Source organism: Manis javanica, chromosome 10, assembly GCF_040802235.1.
Source record: "Manis javanica isolate MJ-LG chromosome 10, MJ_LKY, whole genome shotgun sequence".
Lineage (NCBI taxonomy): Eukaryota > Metazoa > Chordata > Mammalia > Pholidota > Manidae > Manis > Manis javanica.
This window is the reverse complement of record NC_133165.1, coordinates 114241929-114260907: the sequence shown is the minus strand read 5'-3', so window position 1 is coordinate 114260907 and position 18979 is coordinate 114241929. Positions and strand designations below refer to the sequence as shown.

Here is an 18979-nt window from a genome sequence, read left to right as displayed (position 1 = left end):
CATTGCCTGTGGGGGCCACAGGGCAGAGTCGCACCTAGCGTAGGTGCTGAAGATGTCCTGGGAGTGGCCCATTTGGGGAACTCTGCCCACGTTTCTAAGGCATGGACTCCCTCACGCTCCCCACCCCCATGCGGTGGTGGGTGCATGGACCTCCCGGGAGGAGTAGGTGGGAGTCACACACTGGCTGTGTGACCTGGGGCATGGCTTGGCCTCAGGAGCCTCATCTCTGAATGGGGGTGACACTCCCCACCTCTCAGGGGGAGGTCCTGTGGTTAATGGACGGAGAAGTTCTTCCTGACTGAAGAGCCACCACACTACTTCTTCCAGTGCCTGTGCTCCATAGCTGCCTCCTCCAGGAAGTCTTCCTTGATCAATGTATCCCCTTCTGATTTCAGCACCCAAGGTTGGTTTGTCCATTCATAAATATGAAGGGAGCATATCTGTGTGCTGGCTCTCCTGGCACAGGGGAGAACCGGACAAAACAGTCCACGTCACGTGGTGGGAGGAGTGGGAGCCTGGGAGGGAATGTGCAGGCTGTTCCCAGACTGTTGGCCCAGTGGCAGGGTGAAGGGTTGAGGGTGGGAGTGTTAGGCATGTGGCTGTCGGGGACCCTCCTGCCTAAAGGGCCCAAGGTGGGGAGGAGAGGCTCTAGGCAGGGCAGCCAATGCAAAGGAGGCCAGACAGCGAGGAAGGTGGTCAGAGAGGCACCAAGTGGGGGGCACAGAGCACTGCCCACAGGCCTGCAGGCGTGGGGAGGCCTGCTTCATCTTTGAGGAGATACAAGCAAGGCCTTTGGGGGCTCTTCACTGGGCAGGGAAGCGATGTGATGCCCACAGTATCCCGCATTCTGGCTGCTTTGTTGAAAGGAAGTCCAAAGGCGGGGTGAGCTGGGCAGAAGCAGAGAGCTGTGGGGCCTCTCATGGTGCCAGCCAGGGGGGCAGGGTTTTGCTGAGGTGTGAGGAATAGCTGGCACAGGCGGGGCAGGGTGGGTGTGGGGAGACGGCCTGGTTCTGGTGGGGGGCGCTCCCAGCAGAGGGCTGTGTGTTGGGTAAGCATGGTGTGGGCCTTGGGGTGGGTCTGCGTGAGCCACACTTGGGGGCAGCCAGCATTTCCAGGGCGGGGAAGTGAGGGGCCAGCAACAGAGAGCAATGCTCCCCGAGTGAAGGGGCCGGAGCGTGTTGGGGAGCATCTGGCCGGCCGTGTCTGTTTCTTCTGAGAAGCCAGAAGCCGTGAGGACTGGGGACAGCCCTGGGCTCCCGGGGACATGGAGCTCATAGCCGTGCACACAGGGGCCAGGAGAAGCGTGGGGAGCCCCTTCTGATTCCCTCCTGGCTGGGGGTCCTGCCCACAGGGCTCTGGGGTGTGCCGTCGCTGGCCCTTCTGCCTCTCCCAGGGAAGCGGGCTACGCTGGGCAGAGGGGTGGTTTCCTTTGCTTGAACCACAAGTCACGTGCATACCTGGGATACCACTAGACGAAGGTAAAGAATAAAGACCCTCTTTGTATCTTTTATGAGTCAGCACCTACCTCCCCCCAAGCGCCATGGTTCTCACCTGTCATCGTAGCTTCCTTTTGCCCATTCTTCAACCTAGTATGATTGGAAACGTGTGAAATCAGACAGTAGGTGGCCTTTGGTGGCTGGCCTATGTGTTCAGCATCATGTCTGTGGATTCGCCTGTGCTGCGTGCAGTGGTAGCTAACACTGTCCGGTCTGAGGTGTCTGAGTAGCAGAGTTTATTTGCTCATTCCACTGTTGACAGACTTTTGTGTTATTTCCAAGGATTGGCTATTCTGAAGAACACTGCCAGGGTTGTCGGTAGACAAACAGTTGTTTGCAGTTGTTTTCTCTCGGTATAAACCCAGAAGTAGATTTCTCAGATTGCAGGGCCTGCCTGTGTAGATACAGGGGAGATAGTTACCTCTGTAAATCACCCACTGGCTGGCAAGGCGCTCCTGACTCATGCCTCAGACTGGGACTCATCAATTTATTACAGTCCTTGGGGCCCTGGAGTGGCAGGTGACAGTCTTGGGGAACATCTGCTCCCTTTTAGCTTGGAAAGGCCCGCTTTCCCAGTCACCCCAGAGGGCTGGGATTCAGGCCATTGTTTTCCCACTGGCTACGGGGTGCTCCTGGGACCCACCTGTGGTCCTTCCGCCCTTGTTCTTGGGCAGCAGGTGCTGATCTGAGAGTGGGGCTGGCCCTGGGGCTTCCTCTGAGTGCCCTCCCTGGGGATTCTCTCCCTCCAGGCACGAGCTTGCTGCAGGAGGTGGTCTACTTGGTGAGCCAGGGAGCCGACCCTGATGAGATCGGCTTGATGAACATCGATGAGCAGCTTCCCGTCTTGGAATACCCGCAGCCCGGCCTGGACATCATCAAGGTACTCTGTGGGCAGGTGCCAGCCACGCAGACCCTGTGATCCCTTTGGGACGTTTCTTTGGTTGTATCCTGAGTGACAGTTGCTCATGAGGAGCATGGGGGGGCCCATGGGTGGAAGGAGAGCAGAGAGCTTCTGGTACCCACAGATGGCCAGGAGAGACACTGATGGTCCCGAGTCCATGACAGTGACCTGGAATCGGATTGGTGGTGACCTGGGTGACATCGAGATAGGAAGGAGGCAGATGCCAGGGAGTGGGGGGGATGGGGGGACTGGTGGGGGTGGCGGGCCTCTCCCCCATCTGTGACTCAGCCCATCTGTTGAGTGACTGGGAGGGTGCTAGTACATCAGATGATTGGTATAAGGAATGAAATGCATGTTACTGAGTCCTGTCCGTTCCACTCCTCAGCTCCTCAGATGTGTCCGATTTCCCCCCTGCCCCCCCCACCCCCCGACCTCAGCTCTGGCCTCATTCCCTGGGTGGGCTGCCGGTTCCCTCTGCTAGATGAGTGCAGCTCTGAGGTGCCCCAGCCCGTCCCTGCCCTCAAAGCAAAGTCCAGGGTCTTCCCATTCCCTGCTTGCAGCCCTCCCACTAGCACCCATACAGCCTGTCCACTGAGCCCTCCAGTGGGGCTGCACTGGTGCCCTCCGCATGCTGGACACCACTCCGGCCCTGTGGCAGACCAGAGCAAAGCTGAAAGCACCTTCTCGGCCGTCACAGACGTCCACTCCAGTGAGACCCACGGGGAGGAGAACAGGAAGTCACAGGCTGAACGGTGACCAGCACCGCATGAGCCAGAGGACAGGGCAGGACGGTAGGGATGGCGGAGTGAGGGCCGGGGCAGAGGCATGGGAGCACAGACCCTGGCCGGAGGGCCTGGTACGCTCCAGGAGAGAGGGAAGGCCTGCGTGCCGAGATGACCTTCCGGCATTTGCCCCTCTGCACCTCGTGCCCCCTCCTTCCTCCGCTGCCCTTGAAAGCCCGGCCCGTCCTCTGAGCAGCCCCCCCTGGCTGGGAGAGTTAGACTTCCCCGGGACTGGTGCCCCTGGACAGGGCTGGCGCCTTGCTCGTGTCTGCCGCCAGGGTCCAGCCTGGAGTATGGTGGGATCTCAGGAGAGGGGCTGTCAGCTGGAGGGCTGGCCCTGACTGCCCGAGAACCCCGACCTGGCTCCATGCATGGACAGGAGCAGCTGTGTCCTCTGATCGCCTCTCCCTCTGACCTTGCTGCAGGAGCTGACGTCTCCCCGCCTCATCAAGAGTCACCTCCCCTACCGCTTCCTGCCCTCTGACCTCCACAATGGCGATTCCAAGGTAACGCCTCCTCCCCATCCTTGGCTGAGTTCCTAACAAACAGAGCCCATCTGAACAGCGGGCTGCCGTCTCAGCAGTAGCTTCCCAGGGAACAGAGGTGTGTCAGACCCTCATTAGAGGCCATCTTCAATCCTGTATTGCTAGTGTTGTATCCACATTTCTAACTGGGGGTTTTCCTTGCTGTTGGGCTTGGACTTGACCAGCCTAAGCCGAGCCACTGCCCGTCCAAGGCCAAGGACTCACAGCTGCTTTCCCAGCCTCTAATTTTTCTCGCTTTCTCCACCACACTAGGGTTATGAGGCCTGTCATTCTCATCACCAGTGTCAGGACTGTAATTTTTCTGTCTTCCGCTGATTGTAAGGTAGTGGTAGTGGACAGAGAGTAGTAAGATGCCCAAGGAGCTGTGCTCCCGGAAGCTGTTGTCTGGACAAGTATGCATCCTGCTGGGATAATAGAAGTGCTTGGCCGTGGTGCACATGCGCGTGGGGCTGACTTGGAAGCAGGGTGACAGTTTATAGGGTACAGGAGGCTGGGTGGTAGGTCAGTCGGACCTGCCTGCAGTGACCTGCGTGGGCTAGAGCAGACTAACGCCGTCCCTCCCGCTGTAGGTCATATACATGGCCCGGAACCCCAAGGACCTGGTGGTGTCTTATTACCAGTTCCACCGCTCGCTGAGGACCATGAGCTACCGGGGCACTTTCCAGGAATTCTGTCGGCGCTTTATGAACGACAAGTGTGAGTGTTTGAGTTTGTGCGGGTGTCCCAGCAGTGACGACTGACTGTTCGCTGAGCACCAGCCCGTGTTATCCCACGCTGCTCCCGGTTCTTACGACAGCTGTACGGGTCAGGCTGCCTCCCTGCTTACAGGCAGGAAGCTGGGGCTGAGGGGCGAAAGGAGACTTGCCCAAGGTCATAGCTAGTGCCTGGCAGAGCAGGTGGCCAACTCAGAAGCCTTTCTCTCTCTCGCCGGGTCACTGGGGCTCTGAGAAGTTCCTCAACTAAAAACACCCCTCTCCCTGCCTAGATTACGAACAGTAAAAATGGGGGCCTGGACATCTCTGCTGTTGGGGACTAAGGCCAGAGTCGGGGTTGTGGCTTCATGGGAGAGCCGCATGCGCAGTCAGCTGGACTCTAGGACCAAGGAGGGGTGCCTCGCAGCCCCAGGCCATGTGACAGGGTGGGGCACATTTGGGGTGGGGCAGAGGCAGGGCTCTGTGCAGGAAGCTGTCCTGGGGCAGGAGAGGGAGCTGGGGCCATGCCACCAGGGGGCTTCTGTGTCTCCCCTCCCTGTGGGGGAGGGCCAGCCACATGTGCGTGGGGCTGACTTGGCACATGTCAGCAGCTCCTCGCCACGGTGCTGTGTTCCCTGCCCGGGTGGCTCTCCCACTGTCAACTAGGGCTTCTCTGGGCACCCTTCCAGGACACAGGTGGGCAGTTTAGGTAGGTTGGCACTGGTTTTGAAATGGGTCCTATCTGCACTTTAATCAAATTTGCATCAAGACTGTTCCATACCCAAGTTTGAAAACATATTTCATGTTTTAGTTCCCGACTCAAGTAACATTCATCCTTGTTGTGCCCTTGTCCAACCCCATCAGAGGCCCTGCAGTGAGGCTGAGGAGATGAGGTGTAGGATGGGAATCCAGGAATCCAGTGCTCCAGTTTAAATGGAACTCAGGGCAGCGATTGGGGCTGCTTCCAAGCCTACTCGGAGGCCAGACCCTAATCAGTGGGCTGAAGCACATGGGGTCCCCGGGTCCCACAGGCCTGGACCCGTGCTCCTGCCATAGTATCAGACGGGCTTCAGCTGTGCCTGGGGATGAGGTACCCAGGAGAGGTGGCCCCCCAGAGGAGGGAGGGTGGGGGAGGAGGCCAGGCCCATCCCTGCTCTGAGGCCCCCGGAGGGTGCTACAAGTCCTGTGGCCCAGCCTCCTTGCCCCTCAGCCTGCTTACCATCTGGCCCAGGCCCCTCATTCCTGCTTTTGGAGCGAACCACTCATGTGCTTTCTAGAATCATGTCCTCAAGTCCCAGCATACGCTCCTTCCTCTACAGAGAGGCAGCTACCTGCCCCAGGACAGCGTCCCATGAGCAGCAGGTGTCCACCACGCTCAGACTGCCACGCTGTAGGACTTGGAGCCTCCTGCTCAGGCCAGAGTGGTTAGAAGTTATCCCAAACAGGCCTCTCAACGTTGAAGGTCCCAGCACTTCCCAGCACCGAAGTTCAAGGCCACACAAACTTGCTGTGGTCCCAGCAGAGCCTCTAGACACATGTACTCAGCTTCCCCCCACAGTCTCACTATTCTGTGTCGTGGTCTGTGCGCCACAGGCTTTTGAGGGAGGCTCACTCTCCTGAGGTTCTGAAGAATTTGATCAGTAAGGTGCAGAAGGAACAGTGAGACAACGCTGCTCACGAGGGTGAGGTCGGGGGCCCCTGACAGTGTGACTTGTGAGCTCTGGGGCAGGGTGCCTGGGCTGCATGGCAGGTGGCAGAAGCCTTGTGGAAGCGACTTGCTCTGTGGGCAGGGTCACTACTGGGGATAGGGCAGGGTGAGCAGTTTCTCCCAAATAATCTGCTTGGATGAGCCTATTGCCTCCCAGGAGCAGAGGGGCTTGGGAGCAGAGGGGCGGGTGCCAGCCCAGCAGGGCTCCCTTCCAGGACTGTATTCTGAACAGGATACCATCCCTGTCAGCAAGCCAGCACCCCTCTCTGTCCCTGCTGGCCAAGGCTCGGTGGTGCAGCCAGAGCTGTCCCTGTGATTGCTGATGCCATGTGAGAGTCCCTATGTACAGTGACCACTGTCCCCATCCCTCAGTGGCCCTCCTTTCCAGCCTCCATGTCATCCCCAGTGGGCATCAATTGTGTTTTGCAAGTTTTCTCACACGGTCCCTTGTAATCAGAGGGTTTTTCTTCCCTCCATGTTCATGGCCATTGGACTCCCACCCTGCCCCAGGGCCTGGGTCACCTGGGCTCTTCGCCACCTGTGGGCACTGACCCAGGAGACTGGGGTCCTCCCCTAGGGGCCCCGACAGTGATTAGCCTGTTGGTAGGTTGGCTGTCACTCCTCCTGTGGACTCTGTCCTGTCCTCTCTCAAGTGGGCAGGGTGGCCTGGCTGTATGTGTCCTGCATGCAGGAGCTGGCAGCGATGCGTCAGGGGCCCAGAGCCCAGAGCCCAGCAGGCCAGGCTTCCTCCAGCACTGAGTCTCAAACAAGGTCCTGTGGCCACATCCATGTTCTTTTTGCTCCATTCATTTCTGCTTGTTTTCCCCTTCCTGAGCCCCTGCTTCATTCCATAAAATATGTTCAGGGCCTCACTGGCCTAAAGAGGGCCTTTCTGCTGTGATCTGGCCCTTAATGTCCACCCCTCGGTGACCCCTAGGTCCCTGAGGCGCCCTCATCAGGCTGCCAGTCAGGCTGATGATATGCTGCCACCTGCTGGCGAGATGGCAGACTGATGTTGGCGGCCTTTGGGGGACCTGGCTCCTGCTTACCAGGCTTTCACACAGTTGAGTGTAAGAGGCTGCAGCACCTTGGGGGCGCAGGCTGCACGCTCTGTCTGACACAGGGCAGCAGCCCCTGGACCACTGGCCTCCGCGGAGCTCAGCGGCGCAAGCAGGACCCACACTGGTGCCTTTGCCAGCGAGCGCCACCAGGGAGAATAGGGCAGGCAGCCCCCTGCACCACTCTGCCTTTGGTGCCCCCGTTTCCTTTTGCTGACTGCCGCACCCTCAGTGAGCGTGCAAGACTTGTCCCAGTGTGGGATGGGCCCCTGTGTCCCACGTGCCTCCCTTCCAGCTCTGGCCACTCCATATCCTAATCGCCGGTCTCTGTGGTGATTTCCTGCCAGGATGGAAGTCCCTCTGCCCTGGACCATGAAATCGCATCCCAGGACTGCTTGTGTGAGATGGGTGGGCACATGGGGGAGGGAGAGCACAGGTGGAGTGGCCACCGCTCCTGGCCGGCCCCTGTCCTCCGCCGGGCCCGCTTCCCGTCACCCAGTGGGCCCAGGTTTCTTGACAGAAGCCTTCCTCTGGTGTGAAGCCCCCTGGAAGACTCGCATAGGGCCCCTTGTAGTGACGGGCATCTCGGCGTGAGTTGGCGGGTGAGGATCAGTGGGTTTTATAAAGAACACTGCACAGCAGCATGGCTACACTGCTTGGTACATCACCCACCTGCCCGGGTGACCCTGGCCCCACCCCAAAGCCTCAGGAGTAGGTGACACAGGGCTTGTGATAAGGGGCGCGAGCTCTCGTGTGTCAGGACAGGACACCTTGCCTCTCATGGTCTCTGTGACTGCCTCGTTCTGCCCAGGGTTCTGCCTGGCAGGTCCCCATGCGTGGATCTGCCTTAGGTGCTGTGCCCCGTCCTACCCCTACTAGCAGAGCTGATTGGCCTTACATCCCAGTTCCTCCAGGGGTCGCTCTCTTCCTGGTGACCACATGTTAAACCAAGAAACTCCTGGGTGCCAGGTACGACCACACCCCAGGTGAGCGGGGGCCTCCGTCCCCACGGTCAGGTCTTCCAGGTGGCCTGAGGGTGGGGAGGGCTGAGGACTGCTGGCAGGAGAGACTTGTACACAAAGCCAGGGAAGGTGGGCTTCAGAAGGGGCTCTTCTGTGGTGTTGCCCGCAGGCTGAGAGTTTGTTCTTCCCTCCCGAATCACAGGGCAGTAGGAGGGGAGTCTTCCAGAAGGCAGGGAGTGAGGCCACCCCTTGTGTGCACGTTTCCTCCAAGACCATGTGACTCACCTGTCCCCTTGTCTCCGCAGTAGGCTACGGCTCCTGGTTTGAGCATGTGCAGGAGTTCTGGGAGCACCGCATGGACTCGAACGTGCTTTTCCTCAAGTATGAAGACATGCACCGGGTGAGTGCCCAGGAGGCAGTGTCCAGGGCCCGGGCCCTCCCTGTGGCCCGCTCTCCCTGGAGTGTCGCCGTGGGTGTGACTCAGCCTGGCCTCTGCCAGACCCAGGCTTCAGGGGGGAAGGTGGGCCTCAGAAGTTCTGAGTGTGCCCAGAGATCCAGTGCTGGCACAGCTGGGGCCCTGCCCTGCCCCAGCCCAGCCCCAAGGGCAGTTTGGGTGGTATGCAGTGCTTTAGAAAGCCCTGTTCGTTGTTTTTCTGCCTTAACAGTAGAAGTGTAGCAACAGCCAGACTCACCCTGCTGCCTGCCCCCTGGCACCCTCTCCCCAGGTGGCCAGCTCAGGGCCGAAGGCAGAGTCTGCATTTCTCATCAGCTTGTGTGCCTTACTTAGAGTGGCAATTCTCAAATTGCTCTTTGTAGTGAATCAATTCATGTGACAGGTTTTCTGAGTGCCTGGCAGGGAGTGTGGAGAAGGAAGGGGGCATTAGATGGTTGCTGAATGACCGTGGCAGGCTGGACCAGGATGGGGTGCTTAAAGTGGGGCCTCGCCTCGCCTATGCCCTTGGGAGCGCTGGGAGGCATTGGGTGCGCTACAGGAGGATACAGACACTGGAGGGGGGTGTTCTTCCACCCCATAGTGAGGGAGTGACCTGCGTGGACATCTGGGGAAGAATGTTGCCCTGGCCAAAGTGACTAAATGGCATTCCTACTACAGGCAAGGTTCTAACTGGTATTTGACACGTGTTTATTCTTTGTTCAGAAGCCTCCGTGATGGTCTGGCATCCATAAGAGGTTAACTAACTGCTCGTCACATTTTTAGGAATTTACATTGTTTACATTTTACTCTAAAAAATTAGCCCTGAGGCTACATCATCAGTTGTCGGGAGTGCGGACAGGCCCAGAGTGTCCCCATCTCAGTGTGGGCTGACAGCGCCTGGCACTCCAGCTGCCCCCGCCTCATGTGGTCAGCCTGGGGGTTCTTCGTTCTCACCCCCTCACTGCAGGTGGGCCGCACCCATGAGCAGGCGCCACAGATCCTGCACTAGCCCTGCGAGATTTCTCAACAGCCATGGGCCCTCCCTCTGCCTTCTTCCTCGCTGGCCATCTGCCCTCCTCTCTGAGCTGCTGTGTGGTCCGTTTGGGTTCTGTTGGCTGCTCCAGCAGTCTGTGTTGACAGGCCAGCTGTGTCCCTCTTCTTGTGATGTCTCCCCTGAGGGCCAGGTGTCTTTAATCTCGCCCGCCTGCCCTGTTTCTTCTTTTAAGTGGATACACCGAGTGGCAGGGCGGGTGGGCGGGGCTCTTCTCGGTGTTTTGCATGTTCTAACATCTGCTGCCCACCCGGCCCTGGCCAGGCCACACGCACTGGACTAGCAGCTGGGCGCTGCACCCCTGCCCTGTGGGAGCCCCTAGTCGGGGAGGCAGCTCGAAGGACAGGGCGCAGAGCCCACTGGTGATTACTGTGGGGATCCAGAGAGGACCGATGCCTACACCCGCTTTCACAGAACCTTTTCTCTCTTATAGTTTGGGAAATGTATCAAGAAATTAAATAGGTTTATTGCAGGACTGGTCAGAGGGTTTAATATGCTGATTTGCTTGGAATTTTAAAAAATTTGTATTTATCATTGAAATATAGTTTATATACAATATTATATTGGTTTTAGATGAACAACTTGGTGATTGATCAGTTATATGCATTACTACATGTTCACCATGATAGGTATAGTTACCATACAAAAGTATTACAATATTATGAGCTATATCCCCATGCTATACTTCCATCCCTATAACTAAATTATTTTATAATTTGAAATTTGTGCCTCTTTATCCCCTTCACCTATTTCACCCATTCTTCCCCTGCCCCCATAGTAACCAGCTGTCTGTTCTCTGTGTTCATGAGTCTATTTCTGTTTCGTTTGTTTTGTTTTTCAGACCCACAGATAAGTGAAACCCTGTGTTATTCCTCTTCCTCTGACTTAACTTCACTTAGCGTAATAACCTTTAGGCCCATCCATGTTGTCCCAAATGACAAGATTTCATTCTTTTTTATGGCTGAGTAATATTCCATTGTGTATATGTACCATGTCTTTACCTGTTTATCTATTGATGGACGGACCCTTGGGTTGCTTCCATATCTTGGCTACTGTAAATTAGTGCTGGAATAAACATAGGGGTGCCTGTATCTTCTTGAATTAATGATTTTTTTGGGGGTGGGAGTAGATTTCCAGAAGTGGGATTGCTGGGTTATGTGGTATTGCTATTTTTTGTTTATTGAGAAACCGCCATACTACTTTCCATAGTGGCTGCACCGCTAGCAGTGTACGAGGGTTCCCTTTTCTCCACGTCCTTGCCAGCAGTTTATTTCTTGTGTGAGGTGGTATCTCATTGTAGTTTTAATTTGCATTTCATTAATGATTATTGAGCATCTTTTCATCTGTCTGTTGACTATCTGTCTTACTTAGAAAATTATTTATTCAGGTCCTCTGCCCATTTTTTAATCAGATTATTTGTCTTTTTGGTGTAGAGTTATATGAGTTCTTTATGCATTTGGGATATTAGCCCCTTATCAGATACATTGTTTGCAAAGGTATTCTCCTATATTGTGGGTTGCCTTTTCATTTTGCTGGTTTTCTATGCTGTGCAGAAGCTTTTTAGTTTGATGTAGTCCCACTTATTTTTGCTTTTGTTTTCCTGCCTGGGGAGACATGCCCAGAAAAAAAGTTCTGATGTTGATGTTCAAGAGTTTATTGCCTGTGTTTTCTTCTAGTAGTTTTATGGTTTCATGTCTCATATTTAGGTCTTTAATCCATTTTGAATTTTTGTGTATGGTATAAAACAATAATCCAGTTTCATTCTTTTGCGTATAGCTGTCCAGTTTTCCCAACACCATTTATTGAAGAGACTGTCTCTTCCCCATTGTATGGTCTTGCCTCTTTTATCATATTTTAATTGACCATATAAGTGTGAGTTCATTTATGGACTCTCTATTCTAGTTCCATTGGTCCATGTATCTGTTCTTGCGCCAGTACCATACTGTTTTGATTACTATAGCTTTTTGTAGTACAGTTTGAAATTAGGAAGTGTGATGCCTCCAGCTTTGTTCTTCTTTCTGAAGATTGCTTTAGCTATTCAGGATCTTTTGTGGTTCCATACAAACTTTAGGATTATTTGCTCTAGCCCATTGAAAAATGCCATTGGTATTTTGATCGGGATTAAATTGAATCTGTAGATTGCTTTGGGCAGTATAGCCATTTTAACAATATTCTTCCTATCCATGAGCATGAAATAGCTTTCCAATTATCCGTATTGTTTTCACTTTCTTTCATCAGTGTTTTATAGTTTTCAGGGTACAGGTCTTTCACCTCCTTGGTTAGGTTTGTTCCTAGTATTCTATATTTTTTGGTGAGACTATAAATGGGATTGTTAATTTCTTTTACTGCCAGCTCATTATTTTTATATAGGAATGCAACATTTCTGGATTTTATATCCTGTGACTTTAGTGAATTTATTGATTAACTCTGATAGTTTTTTTGGTGGAGGCTTTCGAGTCTTCTATATGTATATTATCATGTCATCTGCAAATAGTAACCATTTTACTTCTTCCTTACCTGTTTGGATGCTTTTGATTTCTTTTTCTTGTCTGATTGCTGTGGCTAGGACTGCTAGGACTATGTTGAATAAGAGTAGTGAGAGTGGGCATCATTGTCTTTTTCCTGATCTTAGAGAAAGAGCTTTCAGCTTTTCACCACTGAGATGATGTCAGCTGTGGTTTTGGCATATATGGCTTTTATTATGTGTCCTCTATACCCGCTTTGTTGAGAATTTTATCATGAATGGATGTTGACCTTGGTCACGTGCTTTTTCAGCATCTGTTGAGATGATCATGTGGTTTTCATCCTTCCTTTTGTTATTGTGGTGTATCACATTGGTTGATTTATGGATACTGAACCATCCTTGCATCCCTGGGATAAATCTACTTGATTGTGATGAATGATCTTTTCAATATATTTTTTTATTTGGTTTGCTGTATTTTGTTGAGGATTTTTGCATCTATGTTCATCAGGGATATTGATCTGTGATTGTATTTTGTAGTGTTCTTGACATTTGGTACCAGGGTGATGCTGTACTCAAAGAATGAATTTGGAAGCTCTTCAAATACTCTTCAGTTTTTTTGGAATAGCTTAAGTAGAAGAGGTGTCAGCTCTTCTTTAAATGTTTGGTAGAATTCACCTGTGAGGATCTGGGCTTGGTATTTTGTTTTCTGGGAGTTTTTTGATTTCTAATTCAATCTCACTACTGTAGTTGGTCTACTCCTCCTGTTTGGGGTGGGCGGGCCCTGGGGCCTGTCTGGGGTACCCAGGGCTCTCCTTGCTCTCCCAAGTGCCAGCCTAGGTTCCAGCTGATGGCATGGAAGGAAGGAGAAGAAGAGAATGAGCTGGTTTGTCTCCTGACACAGTTTCCAAATTGAGTTTTTACTTCTTGTTGCTGTTTAAAATGACCACAGTGATACTAAGACTTCGATTCTGCATCCAAATTCCCCTGAGGGCCTGAGTTTGAATTCTGGATCTGCCATTAGCAGGCCAAGTGCCCTTGGCCAATTTCCTAACCTGGATTTTACTTCCAGTTACGGCCAATTTCAAGCTTGTCTCCGGGACTTGGTAAGGCAGTACATGTATACAAAGCACCTTGTAGGTGTGCAGCCCAGAGCCATGGTCAGTAAAGGGCTCCTCTGCTCTCTGCTCTTGTCTTCCAGGACCTGATGACGATGGTGGAGCAGCTGGCCAGATTCCTGGGGGTGTCCTGTGACAAGGCCCAGCTGGAGGCCCTCACTGAGCACTGCCATCAGCTGGTGGACCAGTGCTGCAACGCCGAGGCCTTGCCTGTGGGTCGGGGTACGCACCCGCCCACACTCCCTCTGCCTGGGGACCCAGGGTCCTCATCCCGTCCCGCCAGTGCCGTTGCCTCAAGCAGCTGCCCTGTACCTCGTTTCTCAGAGCCCTCTGCTGTATTAGGGGAAGCAGGCAGTCCAGAATGACGTGCCTGCTCCTGGGGTAGTGGGGTGCCCTCCTGCAGACATGTGCCTTGTAACTGTGCATATGGTGTTTTAGTTCACAGGCCTGATTGCTGGGAACGTTTCAGGCTTTGTGGGTGAGATGTTTTCAAGCAGGCATCTTCCCAGATGGCCACACAGAGCAGATCTCAGGGGTGGGTTTGGGGCTGTGAAAAGCTCAGGCGTGCAGGTGGATTCCTCAACCTTCAGCTGGCTGGGGGAAAGTTAAATGGGGTGGGTGGGAGAGAGTTCCTGTGAGGAAGCCCAGTGGGTGCTGGCTCCTCCTGGGGGAACGAAGCGTGTGAGCCGGAGAGCAGGCCTTCCCGGGGTCGGCCTGACGGCTGCACACAGGGAAGCGAGCACTCGTCCTGGTGGTGAGAGATGTTTCCTGGGCATGAAGCACTTTGGGGTGGCGAAGCTATTCCAGGAAACCCTCTACAGGTCCGCCGGGGTTGCTCTCTGTCCTTAAACACTCATGATATTTGAAGCTGCTTGATGTGGAGAACGCAGGCAGTAAATCCCCTGAGCCCCGTGGTGGTGGCTGTGGCCATATAAGCCACCGTCCTGGTAAGTATGAATTGCTTCCGGTCTTTGGGGTGTAGACCTGAAGTTGGTTCCTAGCTATATGCCTTTGGAGCCTCCCCAGATGACAAGAGGGAAGGGTCCAGAGATTCTGGTTGATCCTGCACCATGTCTCAGATACGCAGACACTCTGGGCTGGCGAGAGAAGAGCTGGGCTCCCACCACAGCCACGCTGTGCCCCAGGGCGGGCCTTAAGTTAGGCCTTTGAGCTTCTCTAGTTCTGTTCTTCCTCCTTAAGGGGCAGATCATGGCTGCTGTTTGGCTAACGGGCTGTTGTGAAGGTCAAGGGCAAGTGCCTCCCTGTAAAGACAGAGCAGTTGTCTCTCCCAGGAGGAAGACAACCAAAATCAAATACCTTGTGATTTATTTCCTGGCTGCATCTTCACAAATATTTGTTACTTAAAATTTATTTGCTCTTTTTTAGTTTTGCTTTCTGTGTTTTTGTTATCCTTGGATGTGACCTCCGAAATACCCCTTTTGGTTCCTTTGCATGGTAAGGAAGTGTCGAGAACATGCCGTGTGCCCATGTGCTCCTTCTGATGTGTTTGCTTTTGCTTCATCATTGTTTACCTTGGTTTTCCTTTATTTCAGTTTGATTTTGTTTTCTTTTAGCACATTGCTCTTTGCTCAGAAGACCTCCTTGCGTTGGTGAGAATGCAGGGCTTTGAGTAGCCAGCTGCATTGCTTAAGTTTGATTCATATCACAGCATAAATTGCACTGTCTTGATTCCAAATCCTAAACCAGGTGGGTGACTCCTTTGATGAGCTCTCAGCTGCCTCAGCTAAGGAAAATAATCATGGAAAAATGTATTTATAGTGTGGTTAGTCTAGAAGCTTCTAATTTTATCCCTTCGGTATCATTAGAGGGTAGCAAAAACAATTTCTCGTTTCTTTTCCTCTCCAACACTGACATATAATGTTTTATTACCAAAGAGAAAATCCTGTCGTGTTGGAGATAATGGCTCAGCATTTGCAGGGTTGCACTTTCATCTCTGGGGTCCTGCCAGGACAAGGACAAGTGTTAATAATGGAGCTAATAAGGGATGTTTGCCAGAGACGGTCAGAGCTCTGACCTCAGAGATGCTGATGGTGAAAAGAGCCTAGACGAGCCTCTGAGTCCCTGAGGCGGTCGCTCGGCAGCACGATGGCTGCTCCAGGGTCCCCACTCCTGCCATCTTCACGGTCTTCTGGACCTGCGGAAGATCTCAGGGTTGACAAGGAAAGTGGGCTGAGCGGCTTTCAGGGTCACTCTGAGCTCTCATTTTCCCCGAAGCCTCACAAAGGAATGGGTGGCCCGGGCCTGCGCATTCGCCGGCAGGCCCTGTGCTGCTGCACACTGGGCAGGAAGAGGCCTCGCCGTGACTCATGTGGGTGTTGAGTTGGGGAGTCCCTGCCACAGTGCCATTTGGCGTCCAGTCTGAAGGCTCCTTTCACTGCGACTATTCATTCCCTTTAAATTCCTCCCTGAGGTTGCCAGGCAGTCTTCTCAAAATCATCACCCTGACCCCGTCAGAAGGCTTCCTACCCTACAAAATGTTCTGCCTTTTTTACCTTCTCAAATTCTCCAGAAGCAATCACTGCTTTGGTGGAGCTGTGGTGTCTTGAGTAGGTATCATGGAGCGCCCAAGTCTGCCTGGCACCAAGCGATCATCCCGCAGACATGGCCTGCTGGGGGTGTTGTGACTCCCCACTGTGTGCCCAGGGCTGAGGATTCGACCGTGAACAGGGCAGCGCTCCTCCTGGCCTTGGCTCTGCATTTCTGTGCTGGGCTCAGCCTGGTGGGGAGAGGGAACCAGGAAGACCCTCCGCAGGGAAGCAAGTTCAGTCGTGTAGTTCAGATGGCCTGCCCTGCCCCGTAGGCCAAGTTCAGGGGGGTTCAGGAATGGATTTGGAACCCTGCGGGTCCATTTCCAAGGCTTCCTTTGGTTTGGTAGCTGGCCTTCAGCCAGTGAATTCAGCACATTCTGTTCTTATTTGTTTCAGGAAGAGTTGGGCTGTGGAAGGACATCTTCACTGTCTCCATGAACGAGAAGTTCGATTTGGTGTATAAACAGAAGATGGGAAAGTGCGACCTCACGTTTGACTTTCATTTATAATGACAGGGACAGTGAACTTGCATGCTCACAGTGCCCAGACCCTCCACGAGCTACACGTCCCTTAGGCACTCATTTGTTATTTGCTGGACACACTCTGGAAGCAGTGTAAACACAGGGGGTGGGGGTGGGGGTGCGACAGCAGAGAGCTGGGAAGAGGTGGGGGTGTTCCAGTCCAGAGCAGCGTCTCTCGCCTTTGAGGTTGGAAGTCTACATGTCTGATTGCAAATATCATAAAGGTTGCAGTGCTGATGGCCTGTATCAGAAGTACACAGTCTGTAACATAAGCAACCAGGATGTCAAACCTTTTACGACCCCACATTATTTATTGTACTTTATAGAGCTTTTCACTGGAAATCTAAATAAATGTCAGTAAACCAAATAAAGGAGTTCATTTCCGAGGGGACTCAGGAGTGAGCCACACCCAAATGGTAGAAAGATCTCAGGGTTGACTCTTTTTATTTTTGTAGTTTTGCTCTGTAAGGCAGAGCCATTCAGTTCTCACCTGGCTCCGAGGTGGGGTGGGGACAAAGGGTGAGCTGGGTGTGGGGAACCTTCTGATGGAGTTCGGCTTGTTGTCACCTTCCTGAAGCAAAGCAGAAACTGGCCAGGAGGGCCTTTTCGGAGAGGATGCCCCTCGCTTGATGCCCTGCAGGCAGCTCCGTAGGCCCATACAGAGGAGCCGGCAGCCACCCCCTGAGGGCACCTGCCCAGCGAGGCCAGCAGGTGGGAGTCTAACGCAGCCCCTGGAGAGCCCGCTGCAGAGACTGAACATGCTCCGGATTTGGCTTTCATTCTGCAGTTTTAACTTTTGTTCCCTGAAGCAGAAATCTACTTATGCTGGTGAGCAGATGCTTAATAGTAAATTTCTAAAACTTTATCTGTCATTCACTTTGTTCCATCTGTACCTGAGGCTCTCAGCCATGGGACAACCATTTTGCAATCGTAACGCCCCGTTTCCCTCATACCGGGTGGCAGTCTTGCCTTTGTCTCTGTGCCGTATCTCAGTATGACTGAGGGCCCAGAGGTGGCATCTTTTGTCCCACCACCAGCTTCATCACCAGGCTCACGTTTGGTGTTGACGGTCAGGTAGCAGGGGACGGGCACCAGTTTGTGTAATGCTGCCATGGTGTTGTCGTGGTATTTATGTGGCTGGGAAGTGCCCAAGGTGGTGGCTGGAGGGGTGACTACTGTGTAAGGGGTCTCGGTTCTGTGTTGCTGGCTTTGAAAAGCAGACATATGCTTCTGTTTGATTTGCAAAGGAGAGCAGCTTGAATAGGGCAGGTGGTCCATGGCATTGCATGGTGGGCTTGGCAGACCTTTTCTGTGTATCTGAGGGAGGCTGCTTCCTGTGAAATTTCTTTTCTATTTTTCTATTTTTAGTACTGTATGGATATGACTGAGCACCACGCGATACTTCTGTGCTTGCTTGCATCTTTAATAAAGACATGACCCATGCCTTGTGTCAACGTGTGCTCACAGGTGGAGATGGGGCCCCGCTTGGTCCCCTCTGGCGCAGGGCAGCGGGACTGTGAGCCAGCTGTCAGCTGGTCCCCGGGGCTGACTGCGGGGCTTCACAGGCCCATGTGGAGTCTGGCTGTTCACCTTCAGCTCAACATCCCAAGGGCTGAGTTCTCACTATTTATCCATCTGTTTTTGGTATCTTTTATAAGCTGAAATAGAAGGGTGGGGAAAAAGAAGAACACGGGGAGGTTTTGGTGCATCTAGGAATCCAGGTGTGTCGGGATTGTCTTGGAAGGTCCCATTTTCAAAATGGCACATGGTGGGGTAGCAGGGACTGACCTGGCGGACCGCACTTCATGGCTATGGATTCCAAGTTCTCGCTTCCCGATTCCTTGTGGAAGGAAATCCAGGATGTTTTTGTTACCAGAAAAAAACTCGGGCTTTCTGGAGAATCACGTCTCTTCAAATGGACTAGTTCCTTTAGGTCTCAGGTGAAATCCCAGAATTGACCTTGAATCCAGAACTACCCTAGACCTCTAGGCCCCAGGTTAGTTAATGGGATATCTAGTCTGCTATGGCCAGAGTGTCTGCTCCCCAAATCATTTATTAATCACCTACAATAAAGTAGAAAATAGTTTGTTAATCAAGAGGTGGGCAGTGCCATATAGTATATTCATGGTGCTAATTTATTAAGTGTCTCCTCTGGCTCTGCTCAGTGATACTTCACACATCACCCATTTTATGGACTCAGTAAACACGAGCACCTACCTTGCGCCAGGCGCTGTTGGCACTGGATTCAGTGGTGAGTCACTGAAGGCCCCCCATTTCTGTGGTGTAGACACTCCAGTTGGAAGGCAAGGTCACCATCACAAAGCCTGAGGTGCCTTCGGGCTCAGGATTACAAGGGACCCGGGGACAACAGGATCGGGGGAGGCCAGCTGGGAGACACTGCTTGACCCAGACAAGGGCAAGCCTAAGAGGGGTAGCCATCGGGGGGGTCCCGGGAACAGGAGAGCGTGGGAAGGAGAGGGTGTGTGCTGAGCAGCCCGGGGAAGCTGGTGTTTGCAGGGGAAGCCATGCACAGAGGGCCTCACGGATCATGAGATTTTGGATATGTACATACGTACATGCATCATACATGATTATGTATATGGGAAATAGGAAGCCCCAGGAGGGTGTGGTCCAGTAACGGCTACCTGGCTTGCATTTCTGAAAGCTCTCCTGGCTGTGAATAGATTGTGGGGCTGAGGGTA

The 18979-nt window shown here is 53.1% G+C and overlaps 1 protein-coding gene across 4 annotated transcripts in view; it reads left to right on the top strand.

Annotated features, from left to right (window-relative positions):
• SULT4A1 (sulfotransferase family 4A member 1) overlaps positions 1-17720 on the top strand; it is a 31767-nt gene extending 14047 nt beyond the window's left edge. The window contains exons 2-9 of one of the 4 annotated variants that reach the window (XR_005058155.2): positions 2246-2376; positions 3605-3685; positions 4294-4420; positions 8450-8544; positions 13291-13429; positions 14594-14662; positions 14782-14914; positions 16153-17720. Coding sequence is in view for 2 of the 4 variants with exons in the window: in XM_037006815.2 (XP_036862710.1) it covers positions 2246-2376; positions 3605-3685; positions 4294-4420; positions 8450-8544; positions 13291-13429; positions 16153-16265 (686 nt within the window). In the remaining 2 variants the exon portion in view is untranslated. The other 3 variants (XR_012121633.1, XM_037006815.2, XM_073213996.1) reach the window with 3 other exon arrangements.
• The last annotated feature ends 1259 nt before the right edge of the window (positions 17721-18979 follow it).